This window comes from Gopherus flavomarginatus, chromosome 5, assembly GCF_025201925.1.
Source record: "Gopherus flavomarginatus isolate rGopFla2 chromosome 5, rGopFla2.mat.asm, whole genome shotgun sequence".
Taxonomy (NCBI): Eukaryota; Metazoa; Chordata; order Testudines; family Testudinidae; genus Gopherus; species Gopherus flavomarginatus.
Window position 1 is genome coordinate 47067270 of NC_066621.1, and position 16958 is coordinate 47084227.

At 45.6% G+C, this 16958-nt stretch overlaps 1 protein-coding gene across 5 annotated transcripts in view; it reads right to left on the reverse strand.

Annotated features, from left to right (window-relative positions):
- The window catches only part of PIDD1 (p53-induced death domain protein 1), a 38269-nt gene that overhangs the window by 13723 nt on the left and 7588 nt on the right, over window positions 1–16958 (reverse strand). For all 5 annotated transcript variants that reach the window (XR_007774376.1, XR_007774375.1, XM_050952827.1 and 2 more), the window contains exons 6-11: window positions 16119–16320; window positions 14656–14784; window positions 11977–12156; window positions 6164–6311; window positions 1373–1508; window positions 504–654 (exon numbers count right to left, since the gene is read on the reverse strand). Coding sequence is in view for 3 of the 5 variants with exons in the window: in XM_050952827.1 (XP_050808784.1) it covers window positions 504–654; window positions 1373–1508; window positions 6164–6311; window positions 11977–12156; window positions 14656–14784; window positions 16119–16320 (946 nt within the window). In the remaining 2 variants the exon portion in view is untranslated. The remainder of the gene's footprint in view (window positions 1–503; window positions 655–1372; window positions 1509–6163; window positions 6312–11976; window positions 12157–14655; window positions 14785–16118; window positions 16321–16958) is intronic.

Sequence of the window (16958 nt, forward strand, 5' to 3'; positions counted from 1 at the left end):
CCCAAAGATTATAAACTCTTACTTCTCAAAGACAGGTTGAGTTAGGCTGACGCTGTGCAGCATATCTCATCCTGCATATGGATTTGTAATATCCTACGAGTGAACTCTGGGACCAACTTCCTTGTCAGGAAAACAGAATCCTGGCGCCACTTAAGTCAAACAGGAGTCTTGCTATTTTAGCTTCACTGAAGCCAGGATTTCACCCCTGATGCCCAAGGCTTGAAGTTTCCCTTCCGGTGTTTATCTATGTGTTTTATTTCAATACTGAAGCCCAATGCACAAGAATTATATGTAAGTGCAGCCCAGGGGATTATACCGGGACAGCACAGCTTTCACCATTAAGTCGCTGAACTAGACTGGTGATCACTGCACCAGACAGCAGTGTATTTCACACAGGTATCCCCAGCACAAAAACCCACCACTGCAACAAGAACCCTCAATCAATCACACCCTCTCCAACAGCTCTGGATTGAGGCCCCCTGGCAGGGCAGCGCGTGCAGTACCTTGTTCTTGGGGACACACTGCAGCAAGACTTGCTCTGGGTCCTTCTTCCTCTGCAGTGCTATGAAGTTCACCTGGTACAGGCGCAGCCTCTCGTACACCTTCCTGGCAATGCCGCCGACGTAGGTCTTGGTGGTATACCACAGCCAGTACCTGGGGAAGGGAGCAAATAGGGAGGGATTCCTCTGCCAGCAGAGAAGCCAAGGGCAAGGATGGGAACCTGGGGGGGTGGATCTGAAAGTGACACTTCCTTTTTATTAAAGGGGAAAAGACAAAAATTAGGAAAAACATCTGAATTTTGAGGAAGCTTAGTTGCAGGCACCATCCTGTCCCCTTGACACAGGTTATCCTCCAAAAAGCAGATTCCCAGCCCAAGAGTGAGAGAACTTACAAATAAGGGGCAAAGGTTGCATCAGCCGCCTATGGACGAGGGAAGGATTCCAGCAGCTGGGAGGAGTGGTGACCAGGAACTTTACTACTGAATGGATATCGGTTCTGAGTGGGAATGGACTAGCTTGAGCATGGCCCCTTTAAAGCAACCTGGCCTACAAGGGAAACCACGAATCTACTCGCTGCAATCGGGTGGGACGTGAAGGGAGGAGAAATAGAACATTCCCCCCCACCCGCCCCTGACACAAAACCAGCTTTTTTTTCCAGTGCGGCTGTATTGTGTGCTGAGGAACTGGGAGTATTAACTGGAGGTATAAAGCTATGGCATTCTATCCTTCTGAAGGAGAAAGAAGAACCCTGGGAAGGTGCTGGAAGGGAAACTGGCAACAGCAGCAGCACGGCCCCTGGTCTGGGGAAAGGCGCAGCCATACACCTTCTAGCCTCTCCTTCAAACACTGTCTGTGAGTGGGTCAGAGCTCACCAGGAGAAGTGGGTGACTTCAAACCGCACGTAAAGGTGGGTGAACTCCAGAACAACCTGATTGGTGATGTCATCCCAGGTCTGGGCTTGCAGGTTGCCGTGAAGAAGATGCAGCCTGGAGCGATTTAGGGTGAAACCTACAATCAAGAGACAAGCCTGTTTAGGTTTAGATGAACATGGATTTTTTTTGCCTCACTTGTTGCTTTACAAATCCAAGTGCAGAGCAGCTAGAGCATTAGGTAAGGTTTTTTTTTCCCCTCTTCCTTAAAAGCCACAAATGCTTACATTTGGGAATGCCAAATTCTGGCTCACCTAGGGCACCTCTTTGAAAAATATCCTGAATATCTGATTTGCTGTTCCAGTGGGACTCCTAGCCTTAATGTGCCAGCCACTTGATTACCTTCTAAGCAGATAGATTCCATGACCTAAGAGGTATTTTTCTACCTCTGACTCCTATATGTTTGTACAGCACCTGGAACAAAAAAGGCCCCAATCCTGACAGGGGCCCCCCCATGTGTCCCAGGGTCCTCTTGATGCCAACTGGCAGGGGGCACAGGAGGTGCCTAGGATTTTAAAAGGGCTGTCCTGGGCCCGATGTCTACATAATCGAGTGCCAAAGGGTGGCACGTGAAGTCTCTACCAACAACCAGTAACACAGCAATCATCCTAATCACTGTGAGATATATGTACAAATACTGTTTAAGGAGTTATGTATCCATACTTAAAAATACATTCCTAAGGTATGCAAGTTATGACAGGTCACCAGAAAGTGATAAACATGCTCCTATCAGGAAGGAGGGAAGAGACATGTATCTGTCTAGTCATGTGTGTATTGTCCATGTCCTAGTGGAGAACTGAACCAAATGTTAAACGATTGTGAAGTTGACATGAAAAAAATCTCACGGGAAAAAAAACCAAAAAACAAAACAAAACCAGCATGGGGAGCATCCTGTTTATAAGTCAAGACAATGGAGTCTTGGAGGTATCACTGGGGGTACAGAGTTACACCCGGGATCTTTCACTGAAAGGGCAAACTGAAGGGCGCAGCCAAGCCTGGCTAAAATACACTGGAAATATTTGGGGTGAGCCTAGCTCTAGAAGACACAAAAAGTACCTAGTTAAATAAGCCTAGGTTCTAGAATGCAAGTTATTTTACTGTATAGGCAACCGTTTGTTTCTAATACGCTGAGACTTGCTATCATGTGACTCTTCTCTGTGTTAAATACACTTGTACTTGTTTTCACTGTAATCATCTCTACGTGCTGTGTGATAAGGTGAGGTAGAACTGGCAAGCTGGAGGATGGCGGGGGGGTACTGTTCCTTTGGGAGCAGTGGATCTATGAATTCTATGAGTCTCCAGTGGAACAGGGGTTGGAAACTGCAGGGTGATGCTCTGAGGACTCAGGGGCTGGCGTGTGCCTATCACTAACCTGCAGAGGGATAGCGCAGCCCTTGTGGGCTGAGAGGGAAGTGCTTGTGTTGCCCACAGTTAGCAGAGTTGGGGAGCTGACCCATGGCAAATTCAGACAAAGTTTCCTCACACTAAGGGCAGGGGGAAGCGAGGCACCTCACAACCCTGAGTACCCCTGGGAAGGTCACAGCCTGTTGTGCGCTACACTAATAGAAACAACCAGAAAGCCAAGAGAGATCAAAGGAAAACCGGAATTAATAGACAAACAAGCGAAACATCTCCATTTGCTAGCGTTCCCTCCTAGGCACCACCCCCATCTCATCCAGAAAAATGTCTCTGTGAGCAGGAAATCAATTTAACCAAAGATAAATTAAATTGTCAAGGCAATTGTCTGTGTGTGCCATTTCAGTTGGCTGCATTAGGCCTCACTTCCTGTCCTAAGCTACAAGAAGTGAAGTTCGAGCCTCAGTGAATAGTGACTATGTTATACTCCCATGCAGCCAGCAACAGGCACTCTGGGAAAAGCTACAAATTGGCTTCTAGCTAGGTTGTTAATGCTCTGGGGCAAGAACTGTCTCTCCTATAACTCATCTGGACAGTGCCTAGCACAATCTCAATTAGGGTTCTTGTGTGATACTGTAATAATCATTCTAGACTGGGGAATGGTGGCTGCATAGCTTTACAGCTCCCCCCTCACCTCCTATAGTCCATAACTATCAGCAACTGAATCACTTCCCCTCCCCCACATATAACATTCATCAGAGATTGTTCTACAACTCTCTTCTTTTAATTTAAATACCATTACGGATGCTGCTCCATCTCCAGATTTTCTATAAAATCCCCAAAAGCAGAAGCTGTTAGACAACCCTCTGGCAGCCAAGATGGCTGAGCAAGGAGATGCTGCCCCTCTATGACCAGCAACACCAAGGGATCAAATCAGGGACTCAGGAAACAAAAAGACAAAAATATTTAAAAAATAAATATCTTTCTATATGCCGATGACATTCTCACAGTTATTAAAAATTCCAGAACCATTCCAAACATCCTACAAATGATCAACTTTAGCAAATTCTCTGGTTACAGGACAAATTGGGATAAATCTGAAGCAGTGAAGATCCCAGGAGATCTAGTTGTAAGTGGCTTCTCCTATAGGGACATGTAGATGTTAACAGACAAACCTCAGATATCTTGGCATCCTATTCCCAAAGGAAATTAAACACAGTCAAGAATAACCTTACCCAATTAGCCACGTAAATAATAAGCAATTTAAATAGATGACAGGCACTACCTCTCCCCTTTGGGGGAAAAAAAATAAACAATTAAAATGAATGCCCTTCTCAGGAGCCTGTATTCGGAATTCCCTCCTTATCCATAGTCCTCCTTTTTATTTTATCAAAAATTGACATGGTCAGGTCCTTTCTCTGAGATGTTGGTAACAAACTAAAGTAGCCTTGCAAAGAGTACAGCTCCCTGTCAAAACACGTGGTTTGAGATTTCCCCAACTTTAAACTTTACCATCAGCCAGACATTCTTAGCCACGCAGCACAGTGGCTCCTTCCCTCGTGCTGTTGAGCCCCATACTGGCTCCAGCTGGAAGCAGAATTGGTTGCTCCTTTTCCTCTCTCTCTTTCCCATGGTGCTGCACTCACATTATTACCAATTTGCTAAAGAACGAGCTATTGTGGAGGCAAAAATACCCCGCGTAGCAAGTGTACTGAATTTAAAAACAACCCCCTTCTACATACCAGGATCTCTGGTCTCTATCTAACCTGAAACTCTAGCAAGCAACCCCATCATTTGGAGAGCCTGGATTAGGAAAGGGATTTTGACTATCAATATTAAAAGAAAGGTTCAGTCTAGAGTCTAAGAAGAAGTGGCAATATATCCAACTTAAACACACCATCTCCCATCTGTTTGCCCTTTGATACCTACAATGCCTCTGACCCACCTGAACTGCTTGCATATCTCCAAATATTACTCCAATTGCCAAGATCTATGGCACAACACTATATGCACACTTGGCCAGCAAATTTGAATTAAATATAGATTGGAGGAGGAACTAGGCCAATTATTGTCTGCTCAACAACAGAAACAAATTTTAGCCAATACTTCAAACTGTTCCTTGGACCTCCATTTAAGATTAATCCAGCAGAAAATCATAAAGAGAATGTTTTGGATCACTCTCCCACTCTTCAAAACAGGTGCCACTAAGTCAGACAAATGCTGGCGCTGTGATTCAACAAGTGCTAATTTAACCCATGTGCTCTGGGAATGTGTATGTTTTGGGGAGAGTTAATTTTTTCCAATGAAATAAAATTGGGTTACCAGCTAAACATGTACTTTTAAACCTAATGGATGTTAACTAGAAGCACCTGAAAAACTGTGGCTAAGTACAGCACTAATAATTGCTCAAAGGCTATACTACAAAAATGCACATTAAAAAAAAACAAAAACAAAAAATCCCCAACAATTGAAGACTGGAGCATAGACATTGTAAGCCTGGCTACCATGATGGGCTGAGATTTTCAAAACAGATTAAAGCACTGCTTAAAATCAATGGGAACTGGGAATCCAAAATAGCCATAATATTTTTGCTGAATACATTGTGAAATGTACCAGAGATCACCCTTATTGGTCTAGATCCTGTATTAAAAAGACCACTTCCCAAACATCACCAGGATGTACCCAGTCCAGTTTTGCTTCACCTTTATTAGGCGAATGTTGCAGCTAAACAGCAGCTTGTCAGTCCGATGTTGGTTCACAATATAATCAATCCGTATTCTGAGCACTACTGGAACCTACATCTTTACATTTCCTGAACTGCCAGTGTTGGAAAGCCTGATTCTACCTCAAACTCCAATGGAGTCACTCATGATTCACACCGAGATCAGAATCAGGGACCAAAACCATTGCTTTCATTTACTCTTGTGCATTTAAACAGTATGTAATATTTGTTAAGCATTTAGGGAGCCAGAAGGCATTAAATCAAAAGAGAGTGTTTTCTGTAGATGGCAAAGTATAAGTGTTTTCCCACCTCCCCAACCTCGTTAGATCAGTTACTCTGGAATAAGGGAGGAATATCTCGTTTCCATGGGATGGCATTGGTGTCAGTATTCCTTTATGATGAAGAGGACCTATCCCACCAATACTCTTCAGAAAGCAGCGGGAAACATTAGCAGCCTATTACAGTTCTTCTACTACTTATATACTAAGCTTTGTGGTTAGGAACATCAGGGTCCAATGCACAAACCCTGAAAGGTGCCGTTTGTTCACAGTTTAGTTTATTACCTCAATTCCCTGGGGGAAATTGAAAGACAACCTTCCAATTACTGTGATTTTAGCACAGAAGCTTTCCATTGGCATTTCTGGGCATATACTAACCTGTAACCCCTGGAGGTAGCGGGAGCTGAATTTTAACTGGCCTGAGGAAATCCACAGTGGAATTCTGAGAGAGGCAGAGCAAGGGACCAGCTCTGGACTGTGGATCATCCGTGATCTCTGCCAGCTCCTCTGCTGACACTGGCAACACCTGGTGGTTGAACAATAATCAAATCAGCTTAACATCTGATGCCTGAATACCTGAGTTCATTGAGGCAGAAAGAAGACAATTGCCCTGTGAGGTTATCTGATTAAAATATGGCAATATCAATCATTGTTGCAACCACTGTTATATATTTGCAACAAATCTTGTACAAAGGTTGTCAAGTGAGGTGTCTGTGAAGAGGTTATGATTTGCTGGTTATGATTATGCCATCTGTATGCATGTATCATTTTTGTATTTGAAATTATGAGTATTGACTCTGTACCTGGATTTCAAATGTTTGCTCCTGGGGTAACGCCCACAAGATATTTAGCCAGCATATCTTGAAGAGACTACTCAAATTAAGTGGCTCATCAAGAAACACTTAACTGACAATGGACCATGGGAGACACCCATCTACACTGAATGGACTGTCCCATGAACATTCCATCTGAAGTATAGGTAATGGCTTCCTGCAATGACTAGGTGAAATGCATGGACATGTGACTTGTCCATGTGACTCCAACCACCATCTTGTTACTGTAAGTTTCAAGAGTAAGAACAATAAGATTCCTGCCATATGGCAGAAGAGATAAAAGGCCCTGGAAATTCCTCCATTTTGCCTCTTTCCTGCACAAACCTCTGGACTATATTAATGGGAGCATTCTAACCAATGGACAAATGACTTTCCAATGATTTGGAAGCAGCCAGAGACTTGACTTACCAAGCCAGCAGTTTATTCCATCACTGCTGCAAGCCTGAACCAAGGAGGTTCATGTATTTGATTCCTCTAACCAATTTTAACTCATTTTTCTTTCTTTTTATGAATAAACCTTTTGATACTGAAGGACGGGTACCAGCATGATTTTGGGGTAAGATCTAAGTTATATATTGACCTGCGTGTGTGGTTGGTCCTTTGGGATCAGAAGAATCTTTTATTTGAAGAGACTGGTTTTAAAGAACCATTCATCTCCAAATCTAGTGTTTTCCGTGGTAATACAAGGACTGGAATACCTAAGGAAACTGCTTTTATGACTTCTTGTTAGCTAGTGTGGTGAAGCAGACGTTTACTTTTGTTGCCAGTTTGGTATATTCTATGAGGGATTAGACACTCCAAGACTGGTGGATCTGCCGTATTTCTCAGCAGTTAGTCCTGAATTTGGCATTCTCAGTAGTGAAATGCTAAGGGAAAATTAGAGAGGCTATCAAAATTAAAACTCAATAATAGTGGGGGATTTCAATTATTTCCATATTGACTGGAAACATGTCACCTCAGGACGAAATGCAGAGACAAAATTTCTTGATACTTTAAATGACTGCTTCTTGGAGCAGCTGGTATGGGAACCCACAAGGGGAGAGGCAACTCTAGATTTAGTCCTGAGTGGAGCGCAGAAGCTGGTCCAAGAGGTAACTATAACAGGACTGCTTGGAAATAGTGACCATAGTATAACATTTAACATCCCTGTGGTGGGAAGAACATCTCAACGGCCAAACACTGTGGCATTTCATTTAAAAAGGGGAACTACACAAAAATGAGGGGGTTAGTTAAAGTGAAATTAAAAAGGTACAGTGACTAAAGTGAAATCCCTGCAAGCTGCATGGACGTTTTTTAAAGACACCATAATAGAGGCCCAACTTCAATGTATACCCCAAATTAGGAAACACAGTAGAAGAACTAAAAGAGAGCCACCGTGGCTTAATAACCATGTAAAAGAAGCAGTGACAGATAAAAAGACTTCCTTTAAAAAGTGGAAGTCAAATCCTAGTGAGGTAAATAGAAAGGAGCATAAACACTGCCAAATTAAGTGCAAAAGTGTAATAAGAAAAGCCAAAGAGGAGTTTGAAGAACGGTTAGCCAAAAACTCAAAAGGTAATAACAAAATGTGTTTTAAGTACATCAGAAGCAGGAAGCCTGCTAAACAACCAGTGGGGCCCCTCAATGATCAAGATACAAAAGGAGCGCTTACAGATAAGGTCATTGCAGAGAAACTAAATAGATTCTTTGCTTCAGTCTTCACGGCTGCGGATGTTAGGGAGATTCCCAAACCTGAGCTGGCTTTTGTAGGTAACAAATCTGAAGAAATGTCACAGATGGAAATGTCCTAAAGGTGGTTTTGGAATTAATTGATAAACTTAACATTAACAAGTCCCCGGGTCCAGATGGCATTCACCCAAGTGTTCTGAAAGAACTCAAATGTGAAGTTGTGGAACTATTAACTAGGATTTGTAACCTGTCCTTTAAATCGGCCTCTGTACCTAATGACTGGAAGATAGCTAATGTAACGCCAATATTTAAAAAGGGCTCAAGAAGTGATCCCGGCAATTACAGACTGGTAAGTCTAACGTCAGCACCAGGCAAATTAGTCGAAACAACAGTAAAGAATAAAATTGTCAGACACCTAGAAGAACAAATTGTTGGGCAAAAAAGTTAACATGGTTTCTGTAAAGGAAAATCATGTCTTACTAATCTATTAGAGTTCTTTGAAGGGGTCAACAAACATGTGGACAAGGGGGATCCGGTGGACAGAGTGTACTTAGATTTCCAGAAAGCCTTTGACAAGGTCCCTCACCAAAGGCTCTTACATAAATTAGAGTTGTCATGGGCTAGGAGGGAAGGTCCTTTCATGGACTGAGAACTTGTTCCCTGTCTTTTAACCAAAGGTAGGAATTAATGGTAAATTCTCAGAATGGAGAGGGGTAACTAGTGGTGTTCCCCAAGGGTCAGTCCTAGGACCAAGCCTATTCAACTTTTTCATAAATGATCTGGAGAAAGGGGTAAACAATGAGGTGGCAAAGTTTGCAGATGATACTAAACTGCTCAAGATAGTTAAGACCAAAGCGAACTTCAAAAAGATCTCACAAAACTAAGTGATTGGGCAACAAAATGGCAAATGAAATTTAATGTGGATAAATGTAAAGTAATGCACATTGGAAAAAATAACCATAATTATACATACAATATGATGGGGGCTAATTTAGCTACAACAAATCAGGAAAAAGATCTTGGAGTCATCGTGGATAGTTCTTTGAAGATGCCCATGCAGTGTGCAGAGACAGTCAAAAAAGCAAACAGGATGTTAGGAATCATTAAAAAGGGGATAGAGAATAAGACTGAGAATATATTATTGCCCTTATATAAAAATCGATGGTACACCCACATCTTGAATACTGTGTACAGATGTGGTCTCGTCATCTCAAAAAAGATATACTGGCACTAGAAAAAAGTTCAGAGAACGGCAACTAAAATGATTAGGGGTTTGGAATGGGTCCCATATGAGGAGAGATTAAAGAGACTATGACTTTTCATCTTGGAAAAGAGGAGACTAAGGAGGGATATGATAGAGATATATAAAATCATGACTGATGTTGAGAAAGTGGATAAAGGAAAAGTTATTTACTTATTCCCATAATACAAGAACTGGGGCCACCAAATGAAATTAATGGGCAGCAGGTTTAAAACAAGTAAAAAGGAAGTTCTTCTTCACACAGCACAGTGTCAACTTGTGGAACTCCTTGCCTGAGGAGGTTGTGAAGGCTAGGACTATAACAGTATTTAAAAGAAAACTGGATCAATTCATGGAGGTTAAGTCCATTAATGGCTATTAGCCAGGATGGGTAAGGAATGGTATCTCTAGACTCTGTCAGAGAGTGGAGATGGATGGCAGGAGAGAGATCACTTGATCATTACCTGTTAGGTTCACTCCCTCTGGGGCACCTGGCATTGACCACTGTCGGTAGATGGACCCTTGGTCTGACGCAGTATGGCCGTTCTTATGTTCTTATGACCCAAGAAGGCACAGTTACAGGCCCCAACTGCTCAAATGCCAGGCCTGACTGAGTGGCACAGGATGGCTGCCAAGTGGGAGTGTGAATCCTAATCTTTGAACCATATTCTGCTCAGAGTTATACTGGTGTAAACTTAGCAAACAGGGCCCTGATCCTGATTGAGTCTTCTTGATGCTACTGTCACACATTTAATTTAACAGCTACAACGACCACCTCACACTAACTTAAACGGCGCTGCTTTAGAGTTAGAACAGCATGAATACGAGTAAAGTTTAACCCTTTGAATTCACTCACATGACAGACCAGCTCAGCTTTTCATTCTTGGAGACTAAGCAAGAGGCTAAAGCTGCACGTTCCTTGACAGTGCTGCCTGCTGACTTATCAAGAGCCTTAGTAGCAGAGCTTTGAGCAGAACCCCATTCAGCCTTCCCCACAGAAGGACAGAGGGGCGAGGACTGTATCAAGGACGGCTGTATGGGAGAGGGGAAAGAGACAGGTTTGTTTGTGGTTTCTTTTAAATAGGGTACAGGATTAGTTTTGCCAGCTCCTCTGTCTCACAAGCCCTAGACTGTGATCTGCCTAGATACAGTTATAGCCTTGAAAGGTCAAAGCCTTGGAGAATGTGGCAGGAGGTGGGGGACGCAAAGGGAAGAACACTGCAAATTATTGCCATAATGCATGAGTGCAGAGCTCCTCAGCACCCAGCACACAAATGGAGGCCAGTGGCAGCTGCAGGCATTCATTCAGCACTGAGATGTGAGGTACTCAGGGCCCAACCTAACACCTATTGACTCCACTAGGTGTTAAACCAGGCCCTACCTCAGCAAGATGTGCTATGTTTCTCAAATGTGGTCACTACAGGCTTTTATCATGGTCACAACCTCCTGAGCAATAACGGGGGAGGGCCAGGGGGGCGTGGAAGGAATGGGGGGCTCTGCAAGGACGGGATGGGCCCTTCCCACATCTGGAGTCACAAAACACTGGAAGAGCAGTCAGCATGAGTTCCCCATCTTCCCGTGGGCCTCAGGCTTTTGGCTTCAGCCCTGGGGTGGCAGGCAGCAGGCTCCAGCTACTGGTCTTTGGGCTCACCAACCCCCCTCATCACCCCGGCCATCGCTGCCTCCCTCCCCACCCAAGGCTTAATTTGTCCTCCAGCTTGCCAGGGCTGAGTAAGTCTGCTGTGAAAAAATTATATTTGTATGTTTGTTAATATCGCTTTTCACTGCTCCCAGCTAGCTAACAAGTCTGCTGCTGTGAAAATTGACATCAACAATCATACAAATATCACTTTTCACAGAAGCAGACCTACTTGCTACCAATTCTTAAACAAAAGCAAAAAACAGCAACCAAAAAAGCAAAAGAAACAGCAACCAAAAAAAGACAAGAACATGCAAATCACCTTCTTTGTGTTTCTATTCTGTTTAGGTCCAGTAAAGAATAGAGACAACTGTACATTGTTATTATTGAGTCTGCAAAAAAAACACCTTATTACAACAATGATTTGGACTTGTATGTGCGCATATTTATTTGTTTTTCCTGAAATTAACTAAGTTTTTCAGAAAAATTGTCATCGCGGCCACCAACAAGAGTAGGTGGCTGCATTCTGAGGTCACCAAAATCTGTTGGGAGAAACCTAACAAGTTACAATATTTCACATATGGCCTATGTGAGTGCTAACCCCTGCCAGACAACTAATGACCCAGTTCATTTCACAGTGGGGGAAACTGAGGTAGGGACGCTCTAAAGCCAAGTCAGACCCAGTTCCCAGGCTGATGCTTGGCTCATCCTTCTTTCTCATTTAGTGCATGTATCCTATTGCCTACTCATCTCCAGCATAGGCCAGCAGTAATACCAGAGCTTGTGTTTTAGTTTTAACATGCACACACACCTGCAATGTGACGCTCCGAGTCTCCTCTGTGACTCCAGGAGGGAAGGTCACTTTGATGCTTGGATCCACAGTGGAAAAGAGCAACGTCCCCTCTGATGGGACACTGCATTTATTCTCCACAAGCCGAGAAACGACCAGGAACCAGGAGAAATGGGGGATGCTACAGCAAGCCATGTGCTTCTGTTACAAAAAGGTGGGGAACAAAGAAGACACAGCTGAGTGACATGTTACAGTATCTTTCAGACACACTGATTGACACCAGTTGAAGTCAATGGAGTCACTGAAAAAAAATAAATCAACGGCTCACAATGTTTCATCGGTATATATGCAGATGTATTGCACACATTTAGATGCAAAGAAGCACCACCAATAAAGCCTATTTTCTTAAAGGCCTGAGAAGATATTTTTCACCATCAGAGCTGGCATTTGAGGGGACTTTTCATACCCTACTCCTGGTGGGAGTCACACTGCACAGACTGCAGAAGCAGCCTAGACATTTTGGACATGAGAGCCTACAGCACATGTTGTGCTCCCAGGATTGATTGCTGGTAGAGTAGTAGGGAGAGCACAGACTGAATTTAGCACAGTACCCTGCAGCACTTCACAAAACAAGGAGTAAGATGAAGTCCCACCCCAGCAGATCTTTCAGTCCAATGCTAAACTGGAGATGGAAAATTGCATTCCGGAGCTTGTAGTCTCTAGGGCAGGGGTAGGCAACCTATGGCACACGTGCCAAAGGCAGCACACAAGTTCATTTTCAGTGGCACTCACATTGCCCGGGTCCTGGCCACCGGTCCGAGGGTGCTCTGCATTTTAAATTTAATTTTCAATGAAGCTTCTTAAACATTTTAAAAACCTTATTTACTTTACATACAATATAGTTTAGTTATATATTATAGACTCATAGAAGAGACCTTCTAAAAATGTTAAAATGTATGACTGGCACATGAAACCTTAAATCAGAGTGAATAAATGAAGACTCGGCTCGGCACAGCACTTCTGAAAGGTTGCTGACCCCTGTTCTAGGACAACATTTCTCAAATGCAGCACCAGGGGCTTTTCATGTGGCCACGACAGCCTCCTGGGTGGTGATGGGATGGGGCAAAGCATCAGACCCTCCCCCTTCCTCCTTGTTGCTCCTGGACACAACGTTGCAGGAGCAAGGTGAGTTCTTGACCCATCTTGGGTGGAGGGGATTTGAGCAGCAGGCTCCAGTGGTGGGACTTCAGGAACCTGGCCGTGAAGCCCTGGGTTCCGACCACGGGTACTGACCCCGCCCCAGCTCTGGCCACACAGCCCTGATCTCAAGGTGTGGGGCTTCAGCCTCCAGCCCCCGGTTCCAGCCGTGTGGCGGCAGACGCTGGCCACAGGTGCCAACTCCCAGCCCCAGAAGCAGGGCAACGGGACTCCAAGCATTGGGATTTGGGCACCAGTCCCTGGCTCTGTCCACAAGGAAGCAGGTGCTGACCCCTGGCTCCAGTCATGGAGCTTCAGTTGGCCTCTAGCCCCCAGTTCCAGCCGTGCGGTAGCAGGCTCTGGCCCCAGGCTCCAGCGACACAGCCCTCGCACCTGGTGCTGATCCCCTGTCCCAGCTGCAAGGCAGCAAACACCAACCCATAGCTCTGTTCCCAGGTTCCAGCTACGCGGTGGCAGGAGCTGACCCTGGGTGCCAACCCCTGGCCTTGGCCATGTAGCAGCAAGCACTGTCTCCAGCCACGCAGCATCAAGTGCTGACTCCTGGCTCCAGCCACACTCTCCTGGGCTCTGGCACTCAGTTCTGGGCTCTGGCCGTGCAGTGGCAGACACTAGCCCTGGGCGCTGACCCACAGCTCTGGCTGCGTGGCAGCAGCCCGCGATCCTTAGCTCCAGCCATGCAGTTCCTGTCCCCAGCTCTGGGTTCTGGCTGCGGGCACTAAGCCCTGGCCCTGGCCGCATGGCAGCAGACACCAGGCCCTGGCTCTGGCCATGCAACAGTGGGGTCCAACACCTACCCCCATTGTCCCTGGTCCCTACTACCTCCCATAGTCCTGTATCCATTCCCCCCACATCCTGGACCCTTCTGCTTTCCTGGCCTTGCATCCATCCCCGCCCCATTGCCACAGACCCCCTCTGCCTCCCCCTTCGGCCTCTCCATCTGGGGCTCAATGGGTCCTGGGGCTTGCTGTGAAAAGTGATATTTGTATGTTTGTTAATATCACAGCACACTTAGTAGCTGCCTGGAGGGCTATCAAAAGTGATCAGTGATATTAACAAATATCACTTTTCACAGCAAGCCCAAGGACCCACTAAGCCCTGGATGGGACAGGAGGGCCAAAAGGTGAGGCAGCATTATTTTTGTTATTGAGTCTGTCAAAAAACCCTACAAATACACAATGAAGTGATTTGGATGTGAATCTGTGCATATTTAATTGTTTTTCCTAAAGTTAATTAATTATTTTAGGTTAAAATAAAAAGTGTCAGTGGGGCCACCACTGAGAGACCCTGCTATAGTAGCTACACCCCTCTGTATTAGAGATGAGGGCTGCAGGTGCAATCCCTTTATACCAACTGGACACACATCTCAGGTTCATGAGAAGCTTCCAAGCTAGCCCTGGAGACTGGAAAAAGTCAAGCCCTGCCCCTGCTGTAGGGCAAGTCACATCTCCTGCCTATGACCAGGAGTTAATCCAACTTGCTCACCTTCGGCTTTCCTCTCCGCTCCACCTTGGTTTGCAGGTCGCTCCAGCTCTGCCCGTTGAAGGTCCGAACTACCACTTCTCGCTCACGCAGCGTCTGAGGGGAGGCGTAAGGCATCCAGATCTGCACCTCCTGGCAGGGGACAACCAACCAACCAATGAGACACCAACAGAACGGCACCCCTACTCTAAAGACACTCTTACCTGGGCAAGCAGGGGAAGCCAATGCAATGGGGTGTGACAAACCTCCATGCTCTCCACTCCCCGCTGGAGGCCCCATTGCTCTGCTACCCACCACCCCTGGAAACAGCTTTCTGAGAGGAAAAGAGCAGCGAGCACTAGATCTCTAGGCTTACCTAGGGAAGCATCGCAGGAACAGCCATTGTGAGAACAATAAAAGCTTCTTCTCCAGCAACACCCAATCAAGGCCAAAAGAAAAGGAGCTGCCTGCTGCTAGCAAGGTAGCTCCTGGCTGGAGACGGTGGTATGAGGAGAGATGCTCCCTAGGCTACAGGCCAGAGCCCACTGCTGGCTACAAATCCGCATGTGGAGCTCAGGAAGAACCCTGCTGATTTAATTCTGGGGAGGGAATTAAGCCCCAGAAAGGTAAGAAACCATCTGATTTATGAGTGGCCCTGAAGGGCAAGGGACTGCTTCCATCCAAGTTGGCTGTACCCTAGAAAGGATCTGAGCTGCGTGACCCGGCCAAGCCACAGAAGACCCACAGAAGTAGGCTGACAGCCTGCCGGGGGCATTGGGAGCTGACAAGGCCAGCAACACCACACCCAGACACTGGGGGATGCTCACAGGAGTAAGTGCAATCTACCACAGGCAGATTTTAGGCAGAGTGGGGAGTGGTTATGAAAACTGATCTCTCCTGCAGCCCACCAGCCCTGAAGTCAGCTAGAACAGCTGCCCCCAGTTTCCTGGCTACGCTCCAGACAATGCTTAGGTGGGGATGTTGTGCAATGGTTTCCCAGAAAGGCCAGTGAGCTCCTCTTAGCCAAGACTGGCTTCACAGGGGTATTCGTGTAAGCGTCCATCAATGGGTCCTTTTCCTGGCAGATGGAGGTCACCCCCAGGAGCAAGCTCTCCCCTTAGGAGGAGTTCATGAGCTGGAAGGGAGGAGGTTCTCATTCAGAGAACAGCCTGCATCATAGCAGAAGGGATGGGAAAAGTGTGAGGACAGCGTGCTGCTGAGGGAGGAGACACTGTCCTTTTGGGGATTTGCCCTAGTGCTGAGAATCCCTTTCAAGTTTGATCCTTGGGGCTATTTACAAGCAGTGATTTGTGGTTCACAGATCCCAGCAGTCAACATACTGAGGCCTGGCAGCCCCACCACATGATCCTTTCAGGCCACAAACAAGGATTTTCTGGCCAGTCATATTTGCATATATGGACCTATGATGGGCTATAAACACACACACAGTTCTGCTCAGCCCCATCCTGCCCATCATGCGTTCTTACCTGCTGGAATACAATCCCATGAGGCCGCAGCTCCAGGACTTCACTCAGCAGGATGTCATGGTGCCTCAGTTTCACCCACTGTGGGTCAGGCGACAGCGTTTGGAAATGGATTGTTAATGAGGTGGTGGCAGCACCCGGGGGGAAGTAAAACTGGATGCCGCAGGCCAGGATGACTTTGCAGCCATCAGGGGTCACAGTAAAGCTTACGAAAAAGAAGAGATGCATGAATAACATCTTGCAATGACTCACATTCATTGTGTATACAGTGTTGCTGTAGCCGTGTGGGTCCCAGGATACTAGAGAGACAAAGTGGGTGAGGTCTTATCTTTTATTGGATCAACTTAATCTGTAATGCACTAACCCCCCTTTTTATCCTATGACTATAGGGGTGTTAATGGGCCACTTCAACATGACTGGTCCCTTAGAATATGCACTAACTACTTTTGATAAAAAAAAACTCTGCTCCATCTTGTGTGTAGCTGTGACACTCCTCAGATCTGATAAAGAGCTCTGTGTAGTGTGAAAGCTGGTTGCTCTCACCAACAGACGCTGGTCCAATAAAAGATATTACTTCACTCAACTTGTCTTCCAGTGACATCACACGCCATTCAACCATTGCTTTCCTGTGTTTGTGACTGGCAAGAGGAACTCCCTGCATGTAATGGAGTAAAACTCTGACTTGTCTATTTGGACTGGAAACAATTTGGGGCAGAGACTATCCCAAATAATGTGTATGTACAGCACCTAGCAGAATGAGACCCTATTCTTAACTGGGGCATCTAAGTGCTACTGCAATACAAAATAATAAATAGTAACAAAAACAACAGAGACACTGTGTGA